Source organism: Drosophila takahashii, chromosome 3L (genome assembly GCF_030179915.1).
Source record: "Drosophila takahashii strain IR98-3 E-12201 chromosome 3L, DtakHiC1v2, whole genome shotgun sequence".
In the NCBI taxonomy this organism is placed as follows: domain Eukaryota; kingdom Metazoa; phylum Arthropoda; class Insecta; order Diptera; family Drosophilidae; genus Drosophila; species Drosophila takahashii.
In genome coordinates, this window is record NC_091680.1 from 16,951,274 (window position 1) to 16,974,129 (window position 22,856).

The 22,856-nt window shown below is 38.6% G+C and overlaps 2 protein-coding genes across 14 annotated transcripts in view; one reads left to right on the forward strand and one right to left on the reverse strand.

Moving 5' to 3' along the window:
- Positions 1 to 22,856, reverse strand: part of Rbfox1 (RNA-binding Fox protein 1) — a 95,354-nt gene that overhangs the window by 15,785 nt on the left and 56,713 nt on the right. For 6 of the 13 annotated variants that reach the window (XM_044393764.2, XM_044393763.2, XM_044393771.2 and 3 more), the window contains 7 exons: positions 10,094 to 10,555; positions 7,385 to 7,579; positions 4,531 to 5,211; positions 4,037 to 4,090; positions 3,134 to 3,226; positions 1,822 to 1,876; positions 979 to 1,020 (listed from right to left, as the gene is read on the reverse strand). In XM_044393764.2, coding sequence (XP_044249699.2) covers positions 979 to 1,020; positions 1,822 to 1,876; positions 3,134 to 3,226; positions 4,037 to 4,090; positions 4,531 to 5,211; positions 7,385 to 7,579; positions 10,094 to 10,555 — 1,582 coding nt within the window. The remainder of the gene's footprint in view (positions 1 to 978; positions 1,021 to 1,821; positions 1,877 to 3,133; positions 3,227 to 4,036; positions 4,091 to 4,530; positions 5,212 to 7,384; positions 7,580 to 10,093; positions 10,556 to 22,856) is intronic. The other 7 variants (XM_044393769.2, XM_044393767.2, XM_044393766.2 and 4 more) reach the window with 3 other exon arrangements.
- On the forward strand, positions 20,477 to 21,335 carry LOC108061095 (uncharacterized). The gene is made up of 2 exons (XM_017147140.3): positions 20,477 to 20,715; positions 20,796 to 21,335. The coding sequence occupies exons 1-2, from the start codon at positions 20,602 to 20,604 to the stop codon at positions 21,174 to 21,176; spliced, it is 495 nt and encodes a 164-aa protein (XP_017002629.2). The 5' UTR covers positions 20,477 to 20,601; the 3' UTR covers positions 21,177 to 21,335.

Genomic DNA, 22,856 nt, shown 5'->3' on the forward strand with positions numbered 1-22,856 from the left:
TACATTGCATGGAAAAACTTTTCTCGGTTTCAACTTCTTTCGTTCTTCTCATCTCACTTTTTATAGTTATTTCTGCAAAAGGGCGCACAACAACTTCAACTGGAACTGCGCTAAACTGCAAATGGTACAAGAAATAACTAAGAACTTCTAGCTGAGTGAACTTTAAGATGGATATTTTTGATTCTCGAATTTAGAAAGAAATAACATAAAAGTTGGGGTAAAGAGCTTAGTAATCGCACAGAATTAATATGGATTAGGGTATTTCCAAAATGTTTGTATATATAAATTCAAAGAATTGAATGAAATTTAAGAAATTTTATGAAGAACGAAGTATTAGGAAATGAAATAATAGGGAACTCCCACTATCATATAAATAATTAAATACACATGTATGCCACCTGATGCGAAATTTAGAGAAGTTATGGCCTTGACATTATTATCCTATTATTATTTAAAAAGGTGCTCAAAAATCTATAGACTTCTAAATTCCTTTAAAAATATTTTAATAAATTTAAAAATTCGTACCTTTTAGAAAATAAAATATGTGCTATTTCTAGAATCTTTTAGATTTCCCAGCACCTCTACATTTACTCCATTAGCTTTTTAAGCATGCTGGGATGGATTTAAACTTTAGCTTATTTATTTTGTAGGGTATATCGTTTAGGACGAGTTTAAATTTTGATTTCATTCAGCCAATAAAGGGGTGGGCGAGTACACTACACAGTTAGCAACAGTTAACGTGCAACATGCCAAGGCATATCTGAGGACCTCTCATTTAAGTCTAACGATTATATATAGAAGGGCGGAGGGGATCGAAAGCTGCAAGCAGCGAGCATTCGTGTCATAGTTTAGTTTACGTTTTTCTGGCAGGCACACATATTACAAAAACAAAAATATTACGAAATACGTTCATTATTTCATTTTGGTTTTTGTTCTTTGGGTGGGGTTTTATTTTTTTTGGATTTGGATTTGGCTCACCTAGAGCTGGGGCCGGTATGGCACCATCTTTGGTCAGTACAACTGTGTGGGGTGTTTGAGAGAAAACAAAATGAAAATCATATAAATAACGCTGGTCAATCAATATCATCATCATCATCAATATCAATATCATAGTCAAAGCAGAGGCATTAAACATAACTTAATCGAAACCACAAATACGCATTAATTGTGATGTATATTAAATATTATTTTAATGTGTCTTGAATGTGCATTTAGTTAGGCAGCCGCAAAACCCCAAGAAATTAAATTACAAAAATATACAGAAGGCAATGGGGTTATAGATATGTATTGAATATGGTTTCCCGCAAATTAGTGGCATTTCAGTTAACAACTTTTTTTGATTGCTTCAAGCCGGGGAAAATTTTCTAGCGTGTGCTGCCAACGAAAAAGGAAAAAAAAATTGTAACATTTTCATTAGGAAACACACATTCGCCGGCAACTCAATTTCTCAGTTTCAGTTAGTTTCAGTTTTTGGCCACCAAAGAAGTTGATGTGAAAAGTTCCAAAAACAAACAAACAAAACAACGACGAAGAACAAAAAAAAAACGAAAACTTGAGGAATGTTAAGAAACTAAACAATAGCAGCAAAAACAATGCACACTTAAATTGAGCAGACTTTTATTGCTATTTTCGTAGCTTCTGCTGTTGCTACTGTTGCACATTTCATCGTAATTGCATTTCTTAGCCGAACATTTGAACTTGTTTCATTATGTGGCTTAAACTTAGCTGCCATGTATGTGAATATTTTTGTATATATGGCTGTGTGTGAGATTATACGTGGATTTGTCTGTGAGATAGTGTGAGTGTGTTAGGGTCACTTACCGTTGGGTACTGTTGTCACTTTTTTGGTTTGTACACGTGCAGTGGCGTTATTCACCTTCACAATTGGTTATTTTATTTTATTTTTGATAGATCAGCGAGCGTGGTGGTTGTAGTTGTTGTTGTTGGTTTGGTGATGAGTTTTTAAAGATTTTTTTTATTTTCATATACACACATATGAGCAGAGTATATATATTTATAAAGATCGCATGTATAGAGAATGTAGAAATAAATTATGTGTTAGTTAACAATTACAAAATTTGTGGCAAATAGTGTTCAAAGTTTTTGTAGAAGTGTGTATTTCGGTAGGGTGTTTACAAAATTTCTAAAGTCTTTTTTTATTTATTATTTACGACCATTTTATTTTTAAGAACTTCAAAGCTCAAAGTAAAATTTTCAGGATTTTTTACGACAAATATATTTAATGAATGAAAAAAAATGTAAAATGCTCTTTATTTATTGAAATTATTCACTGCTCCTACTCTGTTTTAGGTTTTAAACTTAAATTTTTATGAAATACTAAAAGGATTATTATTTGTTTAAGGTCTCGTAAAAAATAACAAAGACTTTTTACAAAGGACGTTGCCATTGAAATGTTTTTATATCAAACCTGAATTTTATTTAAATTTCATTTGTTTCGATTGAAAAAATGGAGAAAATTAATTTTTGAAGGCTTTCAGCGAACGGACGGACATTCGTTTCCGCTTCCGGTTGCGCCATGTATACATCCACAGACATACGTATATGGAATCCATTTGCGGACACAGGGACTTAATTAGACTCGCGCGATTTCCGTTGCCATTTGCTAGGGAAATAACATTGCATTTCAGCCTTTTATGCGGCTCTGTTAATTTGTTTAACCAACCGTCGGACAGACGAACTTTTCCGTACTTTGCGCATTTTCAGCATATTTTAAATGCCAATTATTTGCGGCTCTCTCCCAGTGAGCATTAATCAGAAAGGAAGGCGAAAGGAGAAATGTGTAATTAATTTTTAATGAAAGGCAAATAAGAATCAATCACTGTGCGCTAGTCCTTGGATTAAATGAAAACCAAAAAAAAAAAAAAGAAAGGGTAGTATGCTGGATTTTTAAAGCCATATCGCTTTGACACGCAAGGATTAAAAGTTGAAAAGCAATTTCTTTCCGCTACTCCTGCGATACATTTATAACAGTTTGTGTGAAATTAGTTGGGGGTGTATGTGTGTGTGTTGTGTTTTGTGTGTGTGTTGTGTTTTGTGTGTGTGTTGTGTTTTGTGTGTGTGTTGTGTTTTGTGTGTGTGATGGTAAGTTGTATATGATATGGCATGCACCCACCTCGATTTTGCGTCCCTCAACCACGGTGCCGTGTAGACGTTCGCGTGCTCGTTCTGCATCGTTGCTGTTAGCGAATGTTACAAAACCGAATCCCTGCCATTCGCAATCAAACATGCAATTAAAGAAACATATAGAGTATATAGATTACGATTTTCAAAAAAACTAAAAAATAACGATTTGGTACAACAAAGTCAGTTCTCTTCTTTGGGTTTTGTTGAAGTCGTATGTTTATATTTATAAATAGATAAAGCTAAAGCTACAAATACATCAACAAGGCGGCCAAGGACATGCTTTCGGACAGGGGCCATTGGCACATCTTTTTACTCCTGGGTTTTAAGTGGGGTTGTTGGGTTGGTATTTTGGGTTGGGTTGGATTGGGTTTTTTTTTATCTTTGGGTGGCGACTGCGACATGCACGTGCCCTACTTTGCCCACTACTCCTCATTCAGCCTCCTTCTCCTTCCCCTGCTCTCCAAACTCATCTTCCATCGCCCCTCGCTCTCTTGTACTGTCCCCTAAAACTCCTCGAGCATCTCAAGGTGTTGGGGCTCCGGTCCTGAATTATGCACAATTCCTGCTGCTATGGTAACTATGCAATTATTTTCACCAGGTTCCAGACCGGGCATAATAATAATGCTGTAAAAAAGACAACTCGACAAGGTTGCCCTGGCGACGGACAAAGACATCTCATCTGGGAATACTTGAAGTGCATAATTTAAATGAATTGTGCGACAATTAGATGCAAAATGTCCCGCACAATTGGCGGCGGAGCGAGAGAGAAAAAGGGACGGCGACAGTAGCGAGAGACAGAGATGGGTAGAGAGCGAGAGCAGGCGAGCAAAGCAGTTGCAGACGGAGACGGCGAGCTTTTTTCTACAAGGATAGAAAGTTTGGCGAAACTTACCTTGCTGCCGCGCTCGTTGAAAATGATTTCCACATCCAGAATGGTGCCAAATTGCTGAGGAATAGAAAAATAATAAATATTAATATTTAGAAAGCTTTCAAGGGTTTATATTTGGGGACAGTAAATTTCCTAAGGAATATCTCACAAAGAAAATTATTCGCTAATTTCTTTAAAGGAGTTAAAGTTTTAATGAATTATTTATTTCTTTATATGCCCAAAAAAACTTCCAAACTATTGATAATTTCAGTGATTACAGTTGTCCCGCTGTCGAAAAGGATTTTTGGTTGTCTTTTATTTATTAAAATATTATTAAGTCCCTTGAAATTTAATACTTTTAATTTGTTTTCATATATCCTGATTTACTTTATTGACACTGACATATTATAAATCGAAATATTTGTAAACTTCGTCCTCTTTTTATTTTGATAAGTAAAAATTAAATAATTTTTACAAATTCTACATAATTATTTTAAGAAATCTATGGCTAAACTTACCCCAAACATGGCCCTCAGATCGGGATCCCGAAAGCGGAACGGTATGTTGGAGACGTGCAGCCGTTTCGGCTGACTCTTGGCATCGAGGGAGGCGGCCGCGGCGACGGCGACCGATTGGGCCGGGACTAGAGCGCTGCTGAGACTAGTGGCCACGTTCGCGGTGGGCGACATGATGCCGCTGGCCGCTGCGGCAGCTGCATTCAGGTGGGCGATCACCTGCGATGTGCTGGCCGGCACTACGGCACAACCTGCTGCACCTCCATTGGCAATGCTGTCCAATCCGGTGGTGGGCAAGAGTCCAACGCCACTGCTGCTGGTTGCCGCCAATGTGCCGGATGCTATCGAGCTGCCCGTCACCGAAGTACCAGCCGATTGCATCGATGTGGGACTGCTGCACAGGAGCGGTTGCTGTTGGAGGGCGGGCGGCGTCTGCAGGAGCGGCTCACCACTGGCCACCGGCGATGTATCCCCGGACATACTGCCCTCGGTGGCACTGCCGTTGAGAGTCAGTCCGCATCCGCCCGCCTGCGAGGCTGTTACGCTGGACGGGGAGCTGCTGAGCGGTGAACTGGGTGTGCCACCGCCTCCACCGCCACCGCCGCCAGTATTAACGCCACCAGAATTGGGCATGGCGGAGCTCTGTTGGGAATCTGCTGCCTCATTGGCGATCAATACTGTGGACTGCAAGACAAGAAGAGAAATAAATTAATTAATTAGGAGGCGTTTTTGGGGTAATTAAAATTATTTTTAAAATGATTTCATTATTAAGGCAGCTAAAAAAAATGTATTTCTCAATTCTATTTTTCCTTTTAAATTAGCAGTATCCTATAGTTCCCATCCAGTAAATCTTGGACAAATAAACTATTTTTTAAAAAGCTAGCTTCCGTTCTGTTTTTTTCTAAAAAATCAAAATTTTTCGTTGCGCAAATAAATTGAAAAGAGAAAAATTTAATTTTCCAATTTCATTTAGTGGAAAAGCGATTTTTGTAAAACTTTCGAAAGCACTCCAGCTGTTTGCCGTTCTTGTTTGCCAATGGTATTTTTTGCAGTTGAAATTTCAGTGCTGCTCGGCAAATCGAATGCGAACAAGTGCCGCAATAAATAAACAATTGAAATGAAAATACAATTTTCAAGTGGTTTACATCCCAGGAGAGAGATGAAAATCCTGTGAGAGGTTGGGGCGGAAAAGCGTGTGGGTTTGGGTTTGACCCAATAAAAAGTTACATACACAGGCGCAGACAATGGGAACACCCAGGCAGACAGACTGGAGGAGAATACGGGGGCTGAAAGCCCCGTGTACACATACGTACATATTTTGTGGCACAAACTTGTGTTGACTTATGCAATAAAACTGTCGCGCAAACTGTTGCAATATACCCAATCCACCACACTGCAGAAGCAATTCCCCAGCGAGCCCGCGGAAATGTTTGCATTTTGTATTTCTGCATTATTAAAACTGAAAATGCACTGCCATCGAAGGGTATTGTTGTTTCAACGCCCCCGCGCTTTCCCCACGATCGGGAATAATATGGAAAAATTCTCAATTTACGCAGGCGACCAAATTCGATGACAATGCAATAAAACTCAGAATGAACAGCAGCGAAAAAAGAAGAGATATTTGCGTTCGCCCCATAATGTAGGCAATAGAAATAACGCTTAACTTAATTTGCTGCGCATTGTTGACACATAAATCTAAACAAATTTTTGCCCGCCCTGACAAAACACATTTTTTCCTCGCTTTGCAGTTCTTTTTGTATTTTTTCTTTGCTTTGGTTCTCGGTTTGCATGTTTACCGAACATTTCGGGACCAAAGTGAAATGGCGTGAAAAACTTTGGCCCCATAAATGGCCAACTCGCGGAGGTGGAGGGTTTATTGTTTCGGGTATCGGGTTACACGTAAATGACATTTAACGCTTTTTAGTTTATCGAAATGCTTTTGTGCGGCACGCGACACGGCTGAAAAAAGGTCTCCGGCGCTGCTTTGATTCGGCATTAAAAGAATTTCTGCATAAATTTGAAAAGTTTTCGACCCGGCAAAAAGGCAAGAAATTTGCTCTAAATTGTTTTGATTTGAATATTTGACTTGGGTATTATTCTTGAACTTTGAATACGTTCTGTGGCCCTACTTTCTAGCTTAAGATCGAATCAGATTGGAGTTCCCTATTCGTTTTATCTTAATTTAAACTGGCATGGCACGGTGACACATTTTGTATTTAATTATCTCTGGTTTAAAAAATTCCATTTCTTTTATTTAGTAAAATAAAATGGTATCCAATTATAAATAAAATTAAAAAAGTATTATTAAATAATAAATAAATGAAAAACCAAATAAGGATTTCTGTTAATCAACTTTTCGCCAAGCCAAAATAAGACTTTCTTACTAAAAGGGCTTGATGTAAACTGACTCCCCTTAAAAAAATATTTTAAAGATATTGCTTTAAGCCAATAAGCTTCTTTTGCGGTAACAGTACTATAATAGCTGAAATTTAATTCTCTCGACTCAATTAATTATAAAAAGCTTGGCCAGCATCTGTTTTTGCAAAGCATAAAGAACAACATTTTCCTGATGATGACAATGCATACAAAAATGTAGTTACAAAAGAGTTCAAGTTGAGGAAAAAAGCAGCTTTACCCTGGCCAGTCGGTTGGTCGCCTAATGAAGATGAGCTTGGTAAACAAATAGGAGAACAAAATGGGAGAAAGAAAACATGGTAAGACCAAGAAACTGGCACGTAAATTTCAATTGTCCGCCCGGCTCTTCTCTATATATATTTTGTTGGATTTTTTCACTTTTATATTTTTTCCTCGTCTGTTTATTTTATTATAATTTTTTTGTTGTTGGTGGCTGACTCACTATGCTGAGCACATTTTGTGGGGGCAGCGATGATTGCAGATGCTGCTGGTGTTCTGGTGGCTGCTGCTGCACTTGGTCCATGGCATGTCCATTTGTCAGTGGAAGCGGAATGGGACCTGGGACTCTTGGTTCTGCGAGGCTGGTTCCATTGTACTCGTACTCGTACTGTGTCTGTGTTTGTGTTGACAGATTTGTCTGTGATAAATTTTCAGATAACAACAAGGATTTGCGTTTTAGTTGCAGTTGCAGCCTGCGTGTTTATCTGTGTGTTTCTGTATGTGTGGAGGACTTGGATTAAGAGATAGAGTGTGGAAGTAGTGGGCTAAAAAACCAGACAGGCAGACAGGCAGGCGACCAACACCAACAATTTGCTTAAATGGGTAGCTTAATTTTTTACTCTCAACTGTTTTACAGCTGCTTAATTGCTTGGAGAACATGCCTTGAATATATAATTATAACAGTTACCATATAGAGATTTATTAATATAAAAGTATAATGAATCATGACAAAATGCTTGGTGGTTACAAACTATATGCTGGCTTACAATCATCCAATCCTAAATGAATTATACAAGGTTTCCACATAATAAATCTAAATATTTTTGGATCACATAGTTTATATTCTAGTAAATATATTTTGAAATGGTAACTAACAATATAGATAAATAATAAAAATAAAGAAACTGTTCTTGCTTTACGTCACTTATAATTTATGTTTGATTTATATGTATGTCAAGTTTTGACAGCCATTTCAGTTGTTGTTTTACTTTTGCCAATTAATATTAATAAACTTTTGATTGAATACAATTTTCTGAGTAATTGAATGTGTGACCGAGTGGAAATAAATACAATTCAGCTGACCAAAGTTGTTGCACATTCAAGTGACTTAATCCTTAGATTTAATGCACATTCAAGTGACTTAAGACTTAGATTTAATGTTTAAGATTACTGAAGATTTTTCACCTCATTTACTTTAACTAACCACGGACTTTTGTGCCACACGCACATAAATATGCGTATTAAATTCCCAGACCATGTTTAAGTCGAAAACTAATTGGCATTTTCGGTGCATTTTGCCGCAGGCCAAGCAAACACGAGCAACAAAAACAATGCAGCTATTGATAGTGTGAGAATTGATATTGTTCAACGTGGCGAATGCGCATTGTTGGCATATAAGAACACACTATTTAATTAATTGTGAACTATGTAAAACAGAAAGCCGGTCAAAGGTTAAAAAACAACAAAAGCACAAACCGTATATAGTGCAATTAATTCAATATTTGATTATTTATTACACCTGCAAGGCAGAAATTTAGTTCCAAATAAATGCAAGCCACATGTTTGTACACATTAGGCTCCATGTGAAAAATACACCTAATGCTCTCATCTGTTAAATTATTCAAATGCACGAATCAATTTTCATAAGCAAATATCTCTTGGGCAAATATCTCTTGTATTTATTTAAACTTTGTTGGACCAAAAACTGTTGATTCCCCATTTTCCATCTCGACTTTCTGCGTCGAATAAATTTTTGTTTTGCTTTCCGCAAAGTTGGTAAAATATATAATTTGGGTTTTTGTGGAATGCAACTACTGAGTTGAGGGATATTCTAGGAAGCCCCTTGCAAATTTCAGCCAACGTGTGTGCCATAGTCAATTTTTAATTAGAAGCGAAGAAACAATAAACTACAAAGCATACTGAAACCCAGCTCCAGGGTCAAATGAGGAACGAGGGCGACCAGCCACTAAAAGTATGCTACAAAAAGGACCAACACAAACACACATAAATGCAGATGAGGCAGGTGAGTTTGTGTGGGTGTGCGGATGTGTGTGTCTCTATGTGGATGCCAAAGTGCGTGAGTGTTGCTAGCTGTTGGCATTTTTCTCTGTGCTGCCTCGCTGCAATTAAAAATGTAAAAGCAAAGCGCTCACACCAACAACAAATACTGACTAAACAAGAGCAGGTGCAGCTGCGATAACAAGCACGGCCTCTATTTGAATGCCCTGGCCTACACTGAGATAAATTATTATAAAATGTCATGTTACAAAAATTAAAATAGCTTCGAGAACTACTTAGTTAACATTTTAAAGATATTAGTCTGCGATGTAAGAAAATATTAAAAATGTAGCCTTATATTTTATAGAAACTTATAGAAAATAAATATGAATCAATTAAATTATGAGTTCTCTGGGTTTTTTTATTTTTTAAGTATGAATTTAATGATCAATGATGTATTAAATATACATATATATTTGAATTGTATTGTGGGCAGTAAAATATATTCAATAAAATTCTAGAAAGTCAGACCGCTTCCAAGTAATTATATTTAATAAAATATATTTAAAATAATAAATAGACATTTACGGGTTTTTCTGTGTAGTAATGAGTTGCTATGAATTTTATTTCAGTGTAGCGTTGCTATCTGTGTATTTGTGTGAGTTGGCATCTGTGTATTGAGTGTGCGTAACCAAATCAAAGGCAGAGCTATAAACCAAAGCAGACCAAACCGAACCAAACCGAAGCGAACCCAGAAGCCAAAAACCAAACACAGCTACAAATGCATATCAAAGACACACAAACACAAACAGAGTGTGGGAGCGAGCGAGTGGGTGGGTGGTTTCGGTGGGTGAAAGTATGGAGGAGTAAGTAAGGGGGAGGGGGAGTGGGAAACAGGTGGGGGAAGGTCAAACAATTATCTAGGCAAACTCACCTTCTGTTGCATGTACAGCGAGGCATTGACAACGTCGGAAACACTGGTGGCCACCACCACCGGATTGGCCGTTGATGCACCACCGCCCCCGCAGCCAGTTGAATATTCTGTGGTCAAGCCTCCGGCGGATCCTGGCGCTCCTGCCACCACAGCTGTGTTGTTATTGTTGCTGGCAGATCCTGCGGCCTCGCCGCCCGACTTCATTTGGGTCACTGGATCGGCAGACTGTTTTGCAGCCGCCGCTGCCACCGCCATTGACAAACTGTCGGCAGCGGTGGGCGGTCCTCCGGCCACCTGTTGTTGTTGTTGCTGCTGCTGTTGCTGGGCCTGCTGCTGCTGCTGTTGTTGTTGCTGCTGCTGAGCGGCGGCCGCTGCTGCAACAGCCGCTGCTGCAGGATTCGGTGCGGCGGCATAGCCGGCCGGAGCGCCCGGAAAAGGCGCCACGCCCGCCTGCACCATGTGCTGCATTTCCAGAAAAGAGATCAGAAAGAGAGAACGGGGAAAGAGAAGCAGAGAGAGAGAGATGGGTTTATGGATTAGTAATGGTCGTAAAAGTGTAAGTACCCCCTATAGAACCCTTGAAGAAACACGCTCTTTAAATCTGTTTAGGAAAAATACTCCTTAGAAGTTTTAAATCAGTGATAACTTATCAACATTAAATACCAAAGTTAATTATTTAAAATTTTCGAAAGAGGATTGAAGCTTTTTCTTTGTCAAATATTTTTTTTAGCAACTGTTTACAAAAAATAATTTTATTAGTTTTTTCACAAGGTAGAGTTTTTGTTTTGCCAACACTAACAATAATATTAAAATGTGTTACTTAGAATAGAACAAAAAGTTGATCAAACATCAGTATTTATGAAAAACATAACAGTAAAAATGTTTAAAAATATTCTTACATTCGCTTCGAAAGGCAAATATTGTCGCCATTTTATTAGGTATTTTAAGTCAAAATATTAAAAACAAAAAAATTTCTTTAAAGGGATATTCTCCCCAACAAAATAAACAACCTTTTCGAGTGCACATTTAAAATGAACATTATGAGTATTAGTTTTTACCCAGGTACACTTTTCATACTTCTTGAGCTTCCCCTTTTCCCTGCTTTCTTGCTAAGCATTTTCCTATTTGTGTGTGTGTCTGGTGCCGTGCCGTAAAAGTGCAAAATTAAATCCAGGTAGTTTATTTTGCAGGTGGTAACCCCATCGGGAGCTGGTCCAGAGCTTTCCGTATTAAGCTCTTGGTTAGACAAAGGACACAGACAGACAAGCAGGCAGTCAGGATGTGGGCCAGGATTTCGTTGGGTTTTGGGTTTTTTGGGAGGGATAACAAAATGCGCTTTAAATTGTCAGTTTTATTTGTATAAATTTTTGCCATTATTTGGCTTGTCTCGCCCGGATTTCCCAACCCAACCTCTGTCAGCAGCTATGAAATATGCAAAATTTGCAGCTTATTGTTGGTTGTTGGCTAAATTCGAATACACACATATAGGAGCAACATGGCAAGGCAAAACGAAACTTTTCTGGATATATTTTTTTGTATTTGTTCGGGTGCTAAAATGGAAAGAACGAGGCTTATCGTGCGAGTGGCATTTTAATATGTTTTCCCTCTGGCCCAGATGCTTACATGAAATGGTTATTAATTTTGCGATTTAATGCAAATGTCACAGAAATGCAGGTAAGTGGTATGACTTAAATGCTAAATACTGCCAAATATTTGTGCTTTTCAATTAAGAAACGTTGTACATGTTTTGTGCATGACATTTGGTTGCGAAAACACACTGAATAATATGCCTCCGTTGTTGTTGCAGTTTAGTTCGTTTAATTGGTGTAGTTTAAAAATACCCAAAAACGATTTTAAATACCTCCTAGACGTTCAACTATTTCATCCGTTGGACACAGTTCATCTATCATGCCATGCATAAGCTATAAAGGCAGCTATTTCAACGCGCTATGGGTAGTATTTATATTTGTTTTCTTTTTATTTATATTTATTTTGGCACAGGCCATCAAACTGCAGTCGTCATAGTTGTGTGTGCGCTCTGTTTCGGCTTCTTGGCGATTTGCGCTTTGAAAAATTAGCTTGTTAATTAAATGCAAGCCACAAATGACAAGTCGGCGAGGTGCAAGTATCTGTGCCCTGATATTCCCCCCTCAACTTGTGACATAATCCGCAGTGTGCAAATTGGTGCTCATGTTGCTCATCCGCCACGTTGGCCAACCCATGATATATGCGCACTCTAACACAAACGTACTATACCTACACACACACACACCTAAGCGTATATCTAAACAGCGTGTACGAAAAATAAAACTTGTCATGTTAAATTTACATAAAAATTTGTATGAAAATTCATTCTGTTGTGCCAATGAAAATGTTTTTCCCCCGCTATTCCCCCGCTTTTCCGACAGCTGCTGACGTAGGGAATGTGGTGACTTGCACTTGAGCACCACAACCATCTTCTCTTAATGAGTCTGCGTATGTGCTTGTGTCTGGGTTGCTTTCTGTGTCCGTCTAAAGTTTTCCTTTTGAAAAACTTCTCCCTTAAACAACTCCCAATAAGTTTTCATAATTTTCTGTCAACGCTTTCGAGGGCGGGCTGGGTCACAGGCTCTTGAAGCGAATACTTCGCTGCATTCGCAAATATTTTTCATTTAATTGCTCTTGAACAGAGAGGACGACAGAGGGGCCAGGACGAAAAGAATATTCTTTTTATATATATTTTTTTTGGGGGCCATATTTACATGGCAAATATTTCGTTCGGCACTGCGGCCCTGGCAATTTGCATTTGTAGTTACTCTGCAGAAAAAAAATAAAATAAAAAAACAACAAGAGGCAGCTGGCACTGTTTTATTGACTGGGGCCAGCGCCAACTGCCATCGCTTTTTGTTTACATTCGCCACTGTTGTTTTTGGAGAATTTTCAACAAAACACTTTACGTTTCCATTTTGCAACAATTTCGCTCGCTGCGCTTTCAAGTGCCCGCGTTTCAAGCGTTTTGTCTACCAAAGATTTTTCGGCGATTCAATGCAAAAAAAAAAAAACAAAATATTAGAGCAATTTTCCATTCTCATTAAATATATTGCATTTTGGCAGCACACGCTGCGTATGCGTTACGTTTAAGTGTGTCACACATTCCACGGCTGGTGATTGATGGGCGCCGCAAAAATATTATATATATTCCTCAAAAAACATAAATAATGAAAGAAAAATGCGTTCAAATATTTGTGGGGGAAGCCTGAAAAAATCACGCTGGGAAATGCATTTCAAAAAGAAGCAAAACTGGAAAAGTGAGTGAAATATAATTACACTGGCGAACAGAAAAAAAGTTTATTTTTATTAGGCACTGTGTAAATAAATAAAAACATACAATATGTCCATTAGCTCTGGTACTTTCTTTTTTATTCAGAATTTTTATTTGTTTATTAAATAATTCTTAGATTTTTTAAAAATGATTTTATATTAACATCTTATAATTATATTTATACCCGTTACTCGTAGAGTAAAAGGGTATACTAGATTCGTGCAAAAGTATGTAACAGCTAGAAGGAAGCGTTTCCGACCCCATAAAGTATATATATTCTTGATCAGGATCACTAGCCGAGTCGATCTAGCCATGTCCGTCTGTCCGTCTGTCTGTCCGTCTGTCTGTCTGTCTGTCTGTCTGTCTGTCTGTCTGTCTGTCTGTCTGTATGAACGCTGAGATCTCAGAAACTACAAAAGCTAGAAGGTTGAGATTTCCCACACATATTCTTTGGCTTCCTACGCAGCGCAAGTTTATTTTAGCCGAGCGCCACGCCCCCTCTAACGCCCACAATCGCCCACTAACGATTTTAAAATGGGTCCTGCGCCCACATCTTTAAAAATTTCCGAGAAGTATAAATGCAATTTTGTTGTGTATATTTATACCTATCGAAATGTAGAAGACATTTTTCAAATCGGACCATTCATTAAAAAGTTATACGATTTATAAATTGTCAACATATATCTATCTCCCTCGCACTCCCTTTAGCTGAGTTACGATTATTAGTCGGTACACCAACCAGACACAGCGTTCGCACTCCCTTTAGCGGAGTAACGGGTATTAGATAGTCGGGACACCAACCCGACTATAGCGTTCTCTCTTGTTTCATTTCACTTTGATCTTATGTTCCCTTCACTTATGTATTCTTTCTTGGTAAAAACAAAAATACCTTAAAATATCACTCACATTTTTGTTGAATAATGAACCAAAATATTTAGACAAAAACTAAACAAACCCGAAAGGCTGCCACACTTGTCAGAAGTCAAACCAAATTATATATAAATAATGTGTGCGCTTTCAGTCGCATTACATCAACGGAATATTAATAAACCGTGACGTGAATGGCGAGTGAAATTTTTTGGTGTGCCTTGACTGCGTACTTTCCTCCAATCTTTTCGGCCGTGTGCGTCCGTTTCGATTAGCATTACCCATTACCATTACCCATAACATATTCCTATGCCAACTCCCCAGTTTGAACCTGACACAGTCAGAAGGCATTTGACCAATTGCTCAATCGCTGACGCAATTCAGCGATCGAAGCGCCAATTTTGGTCTACGATGCAATGGCGAATTTGGGGCGACGCTCGTTAAAAAGCCGGGCCAACTTGGTTGGTTGCTGGCTTGGCTCATGACGCGAATGCCAATTAAAGGCTACCAATTGAAACTGAAAATTTGCCTAACACGCGCCAACCAATTGTTTGATTTAAAGTTGCTTTGGTGGGTGTCTCTTTGGGCTTTTATTCAACTTGTACTGATTTTTGGTGATTGCTCAATGGGCGGATAACTTGCAGGTCACGTCTGTCGCCCAGATTGCATTTGGAAAGTATTATATCGATGTCAGGGCAATATGTCACTGCCTATTTTGGAGAGATCTGATCCGGTCAGGTATTTTACTTTTTTTTTGGCCTGGTCGAAGGTCACATCTCCATAATTGCCACGGAAAGCAAAATGCAGAACGTGCCAAATCAATTTACATGGCAATTTCTATCGTCAGAGCCAGCCAAGGATATTAAGCTGGAGAGCCAGTCCTTGTGCAAATTAGGACACTACACACAAATACCAGAGAGATAGAGTGAAAGCTTTTCTGCCTCTGTCAGTTTTCGGTTTTTGCGAAAACAGGAAATTACAGCGAAAGCGTGTTGAAGTGTAAGAGGAAGTTCAGGTGTGAGGGGGTTGTGTTGTGACATGTAATATGACTGCAGAAATTGCTCTGCAGAATGGCTCTGAAATTGCAGCACCGAGAGCTACAAGATACAAATACTCATGTGTGTGCGTAGGTGTGTGCATCTGTTCGCAAACAACAGAACGGAAATTTATTTCAAAATACACAAAATGCCATGTTCGCCACTCTGCATCCTTTTAATAAGACAAACACTACATCATCACACATCCCATCGCAACGGCAGCGTGGGTGTTTGGGTGGGAATTTAATGAAAAGCGCGTCACACGTCTCGTATACGTAATGAGCACTGTAATGCAATAAGCCCCGCCGCCTCTGCTTGTCTATAATTAAGGCTCAGCTCGCAGCTCAGAAACACGTTGCGAGCCAAGGATAAAATTACCATTTGAAAATGCCATTATTTAAATATGGTTTTTTGAAAATTCGGAATGGTAAATTGCTGCAGTTATTCATTTAATTATCCTGATCAAATTTCTGAGCTTTCCGCATTTTAATGAAAATTGTTGAGAGAGAAAATTATTATTCGAAAAAGGCAGGTATCAGATTTCACTAATTTTTAAAATTATAACAGAAAATTCGAAAAATACGTTGATTTCTTTCCTTTATTTAATTAATTTATCTATTTATTTAATTTATTTATTAAAATTCATTGAATACCACAAAAAATATATAAGCTACTTCTTTAACTAAACATAAAAAATTCAATTGGATATCTAGTGAAACCACCCATGAAAAATAACTTTTGGTTATAGCCCCTTTAGCCGAACTTTCTGAAATTGCTTGACCATTTTTGTCCATTAACCTTAAAGTTACGAAACACGAATAGTAAGCCAACTTTATGAATGAAATTACGGCCTCGCCAGGCCAGAGCAGTGGGCAATAACTGACCAGGTTAGCAGTGGAAAACTGCCACTGCAAAACGGTAAACCTAAAACGTCAAATGCAGGTGCCTACAGCAGCAATATCCACAACAACGGCAAAACGTTTGGCAACGGGAAACGGCAAAAACCCAACCAGAAACGAAAAAAGGGGGAAAAAGACGAGAAGAATAGATGGCCCTAGGCGAGCTTGGCTAAGCCATAAAACCGGTTGGTTTAAAAATCGGGATATACAGAAGGGAAAAACATGAGGACGGGGTGCCTGCCTGCGCATCTGCAAAAAACCAAAAGCGAAACTTGAACTGCAGCCCGGCATTTAAATGCGGTTTCTGTTACCTCGTGCAGACCATTTTTTTTTTTTAAATATAAAAAATAAGATTTTTTCTGCTTTCTTGGGTGCCACTTTAGTGTGTCACTGGGCTGCCCACATAGCATTTTCCATAGTTGTTAATGGCCAACCTAAAGAAGCCGAAGATGCATCACGGCTGTGCTGTTGTTGATGTTATTGTTGATGGAGCTGAGGACTGGTTTGCCATTTAAATGGAATTTATGCTGCCTTACCCAAAGTCGAAACTCCAACTCCGAGTCTGTCATCATCATCATCATCAGCTTTGCCAAATGAAGCATGAAGCGAGTGAATGGGAAAAAGTAGCACACACCCACACACACACTTGGAAAAAACACCATAAAATAATAACTATTTTTATGGTTAAAAAAAAAAAAACTTTTCAAAAAGCAATAAAAAAAAGGAAACATTTTAATAAAAATTAATTTCAATAACCTTAATTTTGCAAACAATTTAAAGCCGAAATAAACTAATTTAGCTTCAAAATCAAGTATTTTAAGTACCAAATAATTCCAAGTGTATTTCGTAAAACCCTCCTTCATCCCCTTTAAATGGCGAAGGCGATCAACTAAACCTTAATGCCAATGGAAACGTGAGAATGTCGCCGCCTCCGAGAGTTGAAGATGCACTTTCGGTTCGCTTCTTATTCGAAGATTTTTATCACCAAATTTCGTTGGGATTTTCCTTTTGTCGCATTTAGCTTGAGGGCCAATGAAAAACTACGTGAAAAACTAACAAAACGTGAGCGGAAAATTAAATAATTGAAAAGCTACTGTGCTGAGTGAGGAGGGGGAAAGGAAAGTGTGCGAAAGGTCGATAGATAGATAAATGCATTGTGATTACTCACTGGCTTAGCAAATGAAAACGAAATTGGCCATTGACCACTCGCTGTCTACCATCGTACATATAGGTACTAAATCAGCACCGAAACCCTCGGCAGTAGCACAAAAATCAATATAAATAAATGAAGACAAATATCCAAGAGCACACAAAGAGTGGAAAAATAAAATAAATACATAAAACAAAAAGCGCAGAGATCTTCACGTTCCCTCAACTTGTCAATAAACAAGGCAAAATGTGAGTGAAAAAACTCGCACAAATACCAAATAAATTTTTATTTAAGAGCAAATGTTTGGCTATGCAAACGGCGTGCCACCAACAGACAGAAAGACTTGAATTATGGCAGCCGAACGATGCGTTGACAAGACCAAAGGAAATAAAAAACCAAAAATAAAGAGCAACGAGGGGAAAAAAGCCGAAGAAATTAAAGGCCCTGTCAATTGGCGCACCATCAAAAAACATCACAGACAAAAACAAAAAATAAACCGAGATAAACTTTACTTTTATTTCATTTCGCCTAAGCATATATATTTTTTGATGTGGCTTCTTTCATGGGCTAACAGGCATCATGAAAGCGTGTCGAAAGGGCTGCAGCAACGAAAAGCATTTGAAATGATGCGAAACCCAGGCTAAATACGTGGCCTCCTCAGAAGTATGGAAACTCAGCATGTTTGATGTTCAGCTGCACTTTCCCAGTTTTCAGTTTTCTCTTTTAATTGGATAGCGATATTATCGAGTGGCCGAATTTAGTTTGGTTGACATCGTTACGGAATGATAAAGTACCAATCTGAAATCGCCAATTGAAGCAAGAGTGCAATCAAGCCAGAAATATCACGTTACATTGGCACAATTACTCCCAGGTTCATATATATTTTAAAGATTGCACGGAGAGAAAAAAGGCAGCAAAGGTATCATTTATTATACAAAAAATAGGAATTACCCACATAAATTAACCTAAAAAAAACAATTTTTTTGTTTTTTCACATGATTTAACATTTTTTTAATCAAACAAAACTTTGACTGATAAATAAAAATATTCCACATTTTGTTATCTCAATTTTACCCTATTTAGTTAATTTGTTCACTTGTATTCAGGGTGGATAAAAACCATATGTCGACTCCCCAATGAATTGAACCCTTGTTATTATAAGCGCATTTATTTCTGATCAGATAAGTGCTAACATAATTGCTTTCGATACGATTGTTTTTCTCTGTGTGCCCAAGAAGTCGAGTTTAGTTGCCTCTATTGAATCACCCCCAAAAAGCTAGACCAGCAATTGAGCAGCATTTTAGCTGTGATTTCGCAACAAATAAACGACTCTCATGATTGCACCGATTGCAGCGAAATCGAGACGCTGTCCGTTGTTGTTGCCATTGATTGATTTCCGCGCTTAGACATTAAATGCAATCAAAGTAACAATATTTGTCCTCTAGACACGCCCACACACCCAACGATGTCAAGAATAAATCCGGCAAAACCCCCTCCCCCTCCATTCAATCTATGAGGAACAACTCTTCAATAGAAACCCTTAAGCTTTCTTTATACGGTGCACAAAAAAACACACGCAAAGCTCCAAGACGCTTATTAAATTGCCTCCCAAAACAAGGCCCAAACAAACAAAGCAAAACAAAACTGAACAGAACGTACATACATAGTCAAATAAACAAGCAGTCGAAGCGGAAGGAACTAACGGCTGAAAAACAAAAGCTTACTTCCGGCCACCCATTGCCCCAACCCCACAACCTTTAAGTTTATGAAATATAAATGAGCTTTGTGAGCATTCAAACAGTAAGAAATCCAAAATTACACGCAATTTATGGATGAAGCAGGTGCAGGAAGTGGGCGTGGCCGGGGGCCATTAAGTTGGCTTTAAAGAGCACGCGACAAAATGGCGCTACACAGGGGGAAATTACTAGGTGATTTGTAAAAAAGTCTAAATTAACAAATTAAATTAAACAAAAATAAAGTTTACTTTGTAAATACTTATAATAAACAAGTCGTTAAAAATGTGTAACTTTTCGGATTAGAAAATTTGTATACATTTACCACAAAATATTTAAAATATATATTATTCAAAAATAAAAAAACAAGTTTTAATAATACGAAAATCATACACTAATATTATTCAAAAATTCATAATATTTCGCTCCATACTTCTGTTATTTCTTTATTTATATTTTTATATTTCTTCATTCTATTCTCTATTTGAAATATTTTTTCCCACTGTAATGAATGGGTTAGGGTATGCGGGCGTTGTACGGCAATTACCGTTAAGCGGATTGTAGTTTACACTCTCTGTTTTGCCACATACACAGAACTAAGCTAGAACTAAATGTGCATTCTTACGGTACGTTTTCATTTTCATTCCCATTTCCCTTTTCCCGGCAGGCGTTATTGTTATGACCCACTGGCATTTCCACCTGTCTCGCTCTGCGCATTTTCACACTTGTAAATCAATTAATTTTACAGCTTATTGTTGTTGCTGTGAATGTATAGCTGCCACCGTGGTTTGGCTACTGGACTACTGACTACTGTACTACATGCTACCACCACCTGCTGGTTGGTCATTTAGCCTAAGCGCCGGCTAAGCTCAAAATGCTCAAATGCTCGACTGGGCCAAGGATTGTGAAGCCTCTGCAGTGCCCAACTCGAAAAGCAAGTGTTTGTGTGTGTGGGAACTTTTGTTTCCCTTTTGTTGTTTTTGAAAGCAAATTGTTGGCTGTTAATGTTGTTGCCTGTTGTAGGTTGTTGTTCGCGCTGACTGGATTTTCTGATTTGCTTGAGCGGCGACCGTTGAAATGTAATTAATACGTGGCCGACCACTTGGTCTCACACATTCGGGGTCAATTGTGTGTAAAGGAGCGCCTCCGCAATGCGGCGAACGAAAGGTGATTATTATGGCTCTATAGGCAAGAAAGGGCTAAGAACCCGCAGGGATTAAATCTGGGAGTTTAAGCAAAAAAAGGAATTTGATTTCCGCATTTCGGGGTTTTTTCTTTGAAAATCGAATAATGTTAGTACCACAATAAAAATTTGTATTAAAAAAAAGTTGTATTTTTTTGACTTTTTTCAAAAATATTTTTTTGAACAAGGCAGGCTCTTTATCAATTGTATGTTATTATCTATATAACAAAATTCAGAAGGTTTATCACAATCTGTGTGTAAATAAAAGTTTTTTTATTTCTTATCAAAATTTTAAGTATAAAGATTAGTAAACTATTTTTAAAAAGTTTGTACTCAACATGTCTGAAAAATCTCTAGAAATATCCCCGAATGGTTCTTTAACATTTACACAAGTCAATAACAGTCATGAAATCACCATAAGAAATGTTTCCAATAAGTCGGTGACCTATAAGGTGATAAATATTATAAAGCTTTTCTCTAATTTGTACCTTTAAAACAAAATTCCATAAAAAAAATCAATATTTTTATATAGGTGCAAAGCACAGTGTATGGCAAGTTCAATATCCGACCCCGCTGGGGAATCCTGAATCCCAACGAGCACTCACATGTCCTCATAACGATGTGCAAGGATGCCGAGCTCTCGAAAAAGGGCCGCGACAAGATAGTGGTCGTCTGCATGCTGGCGCCCATCAATGCCGTGGACTTCGACATGACCTCCTCCTTCTGGCGCCACAATATCTGCTACGATCCGAATATCGAGAGGCACCAGCTCACCTGCCAACAAATGGATGGAGGTGGCGAGGGCGGTGATAAGGACCCCAAAGAGGTGGAGGACCCCGGTCTAAGGATTCGCAGCAGAGGGCTATTCCCCTCGTTCTGCAGTATTCGCACGCCCAGCAAGTACTGGCGCTAGTTTTTGGATGGGTGGAGTGTCAATTATCCCGCCCGACTATTTCGCCCTAATGGCTGCAATGACTAAGTAATTGGTTAGCAGCCCTATGATGTCTTGCCGTGTGCCTCTATGGGCCAACATTGTTGATGATGAGCCTTCATTAAAAACTAAGAGCTTGTCTGTCTCCCTCTCTCTGTGGGTATGTGTGTTGGGTATCAAGTGGCTCGAAGGATGCTCAAGGATCCTGGTTACATGAAGTGCGTTTACCCCACACAACTGGCTGATAAAAAGACGTAAATTGCTTGCATTTGCCGAGTGGAACTCGGGCTCTACATTCGACTGGCAATTAGGCAAACGTTAACGAAGGCTTTTGAACTTTGGATATATTCCCATCGATTGACATTCTGTTGGGTCAACCCGGTTGCCCGGCAATTAACCAACCACTTTTGTAACTCGAAGCGTTAAGCAATTAAAGGGTCGAATAATGTTGAGTGGCAAGTGAAGCCATAAAAAGTTGTGGTTTGGCTTTTTTAAGTGGCTAAAGAAAAAAAACAGCAAGTCGAAAAACACTGAAATTAACTTGAGTTTTTAAAAAATATTTCCTATAAGAATATTTAGAAAATAATATTTTTGTATTTATTTTTAAATTCAGCTGGAAAACCCTTTATAAATCTGGTTAGCCATCCCTCTCATTCACAAGGTTTATGGGCTAAAAGAGTGCTTTCCAACGGCAACGAGATAAAGACATTTGGAAATTCTTTGCAAAAGGCCAAACAGCATGAAAGGCACTCAGCCAGTAAATTAGGTTCATGTCTCAACTATAGTTTTGACCCAAGTCCAAGGGGCCAAAACAAACATTTCGATGCCGAAATGCCGATGATGATGTGGACTTGGGGTTTTGCGGGGGCGTTGCCAAAAACTGGGCACTTGTTCTGCTCGAGCTGTGCTGTTTGTTGTAGGTACTTTGGGGTGGCCAACAGCCCTGAACAATGGAGTAAATCATAGCCATGAAATATGTGCCAAGCGAGGAGACGACTACACCTGGCTGGTAATAATAATGAAAATACAAAATAGCCCAACTGTTGTGGGGGCGGGCGAATATTCATCGCTGGCTGACTGGCTGGCTGATGCTTCACCTTGTGCAATTGCAGTTTGTTTGCCCGAATTTACGAGCCGGCACAAAAAGCAAACGTGACCAGTGGAGGAACAACATACAAATATTTTCCTTTTGGCCAAATAAAACACAAAGGGAGCAAAACACACAAAAAATAAATATAAAAATGTAATAAAATTGCAGCTCATGCGAGCGATAAAACGCAACTTCCTTCTCCCCTCCTTCACTGGGAAATCTCAGTCGTAAACTATACAATGACTTAACCCTTTGGTGACCCTCTGGGCGGCTCCCCCAGTTTTTCCTGCTTTCTGCATGATTTAATGCGTAATTTTCAGGAGTTTGCAAAATTTTTCGGATAATTTATCATTTTTAGATGGTTTTTGGTAGGGGATGAGGGAGGAGGACCGAACTTTGAGCTGGGATTTCTCCATTTTTTGTTGGCCACAACGACACCTGCCTCTGGCATTTCCACCTTTCCGCCCGTGGACCATTACAAATGGCTTTGGATGCGGATGCAGAGGCCTGGAGGCAAAAATTTGTGACCACAGCCCCATTGACATTTGAGATTTAGTGGTGAGTGGACAGGC